Source organism: Phytophthora parasitica, assembly GCF_000247585.1.
Source record: "Phytophthora parasitica INRA-310 unplaced genomic scaffold supercont2.1, whole genome shotgun sequence".
NCBI classification, from domain to species: domain Eukaryota; phylum Oomycota; class Peronosporomycetes; order Peronosporales; family Peronosporaceae; genus Phytophthora; species Phytophthora nicotianae.
In genome coordinates this window covers 393253-396254 of record NW_008634126.1, presented here as the reverse complement: position 1 = coordinate 396254, position 3002 = coordinate 393253, and the positions used below count along the sequence as shown (strand labels likewise).

At 48.7% G+C, this 3002-nt stretch overlaps 3 protein-coding genes across 3 annotated transcripts; 1 reads left to right on the top strand and 2 right to left on the bottom strand.

Moving 5' to 3' along the window:
* Positions 1-28: 28 nt before the first annotated feature.
* PPTG_20653 (hypothetical protein) lies at positions 29-352 on the bottom strand (the record flags this gene model as incomplete). Its single annotated transcript, XM_008892851.1, has 1 exon — positions 29-352. A coding segment is annotated over one exon (324 nt), but the record flags the coding sequence as incomplete, so codon positions are not given.
* Positions 353-725: 373 nt separating this feature from the next.
* PPTG_00106 (hypothetical protein) lies at positions 726-1492 on the bottom strand. The gene has a single exon (XM_008891470.1). The coding sequence runs from the start codon at positions 1389-1391 to the stop codon at positions 807-809; it is 585 nt and encodes a 194-aa protein (XP_008889718.1). The 5' UTR covers positions 1392-1492; the 3' UTR covers positions 726-806.
* Positions 1493-1826: 334 nt separating this feature from the next.
* Positions 1827-2285, top strand: PPTG_00105 (hypothetical protein; the record flags this gene model as incomplete). The annotated part of the gene is made up of 1 exon (XM_008891469.1): positions 1827-2285. One exon carries the CDS (start codon positions 1827-1829, stop codon positions 2283-2285), a length of 459 nt encoding a protein of 152 aa, XP_008889717.1.
* Positions 2286-3002: the final 717 nt, after the last annotated feature.

Genomic DNA, 3002 nt, shown 5'->3' with positions numbered 1-3002 from the left:
TATGGTCCTTTTCAAGCTGTTCCTTTACTCGCTGCGCGAAAGCAGGATCGCCTTTAGCAGGGTACTTGACTTCGTAGGCCTCCTCGGAGAAGCCATAGTAGTCGTAGATCATTTCTGGGTTGGCAGCATTGGAGATCTCGAATCCGCTGCTACTGGACTCAAAGTGCGCTGACACAAGGAGGATCCGTTTGGGCAGGTTCTCGTCCTTTGGGTAAAGTTTACCGAAGAGTGATCTTAATACTTCAGGAGCAGTCACAGTGTCTCGCACCATTTCGTCGAATCCCGATGAGATCAGCCACAGAGGACCAGGGCCGTGCGAGATTGCGGCAACGGGATGGCGGAAGGCAGGCATTGTTGGCTGATGTGTGCTGGACTTGTTGGTCTGAAAACGAATTGCTGAATGAGAACGCGCTGAGGAGACATCGTCAAGGGTTTCTCCTGTTACACTCCCACAAAGCTAGCGAATAACTGGGCTGTGTTGAACTGTTCACGTAATAATACTTGGACCGATTCGCAATCGTTGACAAATTCACGGAGTTCGTTTCTGGCTGTAATCAAAATGTGGAATTAGTTTTAACCGCAGTATATTTAGTCAATATACTGCCTTTTATTGTTGATTTTACCATTCCATTGATAATTATCGCAAGTGCAGCACAGTGAATGCTTGGCTTTTGGATCAGCCTCCTTTGTTCGCCCGAACATAGCAAAAGTATAGATAATGTGAAGAGAGTAGACGACAACTTCATTTTTTTTTGTTTTTAAGTAAATGCAACATAGAATGACAATTCAGCAACCCACGCCAACACTCACACAGGGCGAGGCAAGACACGATCGACTTCATCGGGGAAAAACACACGCGTCCAACATCTTCTGGCGACCCAGGACTTTGGCGCACACGATGTCGACATCAGCTCGAACTTTCTTCGCTCCAAACTCGCACTCAAAAAGCTCTTGACGGTGACTTCGCTCCTCATCTTCCACGACTCTTGTGAAGGCCGCGCTTTTGCCTTAGTTGCTGTGTGCAAATTGTCCGATTCATCTTCGTCGATTAATGTGTTGCGAAACACAGGAGAAACTCGATCGTAGGCTGGACACAGCCCACTGACGCTTGCTCGAACGGCATCATCAACTTCCCCTTGCTGGTAAAGGACGAAGCGCTCCGATTCTTTCAGCCAAGCGTTGACGTCTTCCCGTTTTTGCTGCATCCAGCGGATTTTAGTAGCAATGGCGTGCACACTCTGGTACCCCTGCTGCCTTAAACACCGAACAAATTTCTTCGCATATTGCAGACTTGTTGTCACTCTGCCACCGATCGAAGTTGCCTGGGGTCTCCAGCCACCGCACAAGTAATTCCGATGACGATGAATCCCCATCCGAGTCCCAGCGGTCATTCGAGTACTGGATAGAGTTCTTGTTCAACTTCTTCACAGCTCTCTTGCTTTTCCTTGCCGGCATGCTTTCCGTTTATGGTCTTGCTTCTCGTCGCTTTTTCGTGCTATGAGACTACACACCAGTGCTATTTATTTAAATAAATAATATTACTATTTTCTTACCACATTTATTATTATTGCTATCTGGCAATCGGGCATATTATTGATATTCACCAACATTTACTGTTTCGTTAGTAAAATCAAGTTAAAGCTCGAGTAGTATACTTTATTCAAGTCAGAGGCACGACAAACTTGCAAATTATATCGAATAGTGGGGCGAAGTCTTTTATTTTTCTCTCACGTTGTCCAGTGATCTCGTGAAACCACCTCCAACTGCCTAGCCACTGACATTTTCACTTACCAATTTGACTTCGAGCACAAAATACCCCTTCACCAATGCCCAAGAATGCTGGCATCTGCCGTGCGCTCTTTGCCGCCCTGTCTGACCACTACTTCATGTGCAACTACTGCAACAAACTACGCCACCAGCTCCCTTCAAGTGGCTACGGCAACCTAATTGGGCATTTAAGAGGCAAGCGCCCCAACTACGAAGCTAACTACATTGCTCACGCCAGCTCCTTGGCCGGCAACCTTCACACGTTTGGCTTCGTGAGCGACAAGGTCGCAAATATCTACCACTGGATGGAGTGGGTGGTCGACCGAAACATGCCTTTATCTGAGGTGGACCATCCAACCACTCACTCTTTGTCCCGTCTCAAGCCCATCTGCTCGAAAACGCTCACGCGATACATGGTAGAAACTACCCGGGAGGTCAAGAAGGAGATTACTAAAGCAATCCCACCCATCTTTGGTGTCATGACGACAGGTGGACATGCTTTTCGGAGCACTATGTAGCGCTGTACATCGTCTTTTGGAAATATGGTCAGCTATTCTACGTCCTGTTAGCGGTGATACCCCTTGATGAGGCCGATCTTACTGCTGTATCACACTGTGCCTACATTTGGAATATTTTGACAAGTTTCGGTCAATCGTAGGAGTCGTTAAAATTTCTGGTTGGAGACAATTGTGCCACCAATCAGCTGACGGCAACCCTTCTCGGCGTCCCATTGGTCGATTGCGTGTCTCATCGTTTTAACCTGGCAACCAAAGGTTTTTTTGGCGGGGCACGAGGACCTAGTCGGAGCGATGAGCGCGCTGATGCTGGCGCTACGGACTACGAAGAAGTGCGCTGAGCTCCGACACCATACCAGCCTCGTGTCTTTGTGTGCCAACGCTGCGCGATAGAGCTCCACCTTCATGATGCTAGAGCGCTACGTGCGCATACGGGACGCGATCAAGCGCGTCGACGCGGTGTATGAACTCATGCCCAAGCCAGCTGCGCATCGACGCATCGTTGCTCTCGTCGACAGCCTCAAGACATTTAACAGTGTGTGCAAGAAGCTGCAGGAGGAGGCAACATCGATGAAGTCCGTGCGGCTTCTATTCGACAAGATTACTGAGATGTTTCCCGTTACGGGTAATGTGGTGGAGTGGGGGTCGCAAAATCACGTTGCGATCTACTCCGACACACAGTGCCCTGGACTGCCGACTATCGGAAGGGGTACTCCGATA

Coding starts and splice junctions, on each gene's coding strand:
- PPTG_00106 (XM_008891470.1), bottom strand. CDS start 1,391: ATGACCGCTGGGACTCGGATGGGGATTCATCGTCATCGGAATTACTTG.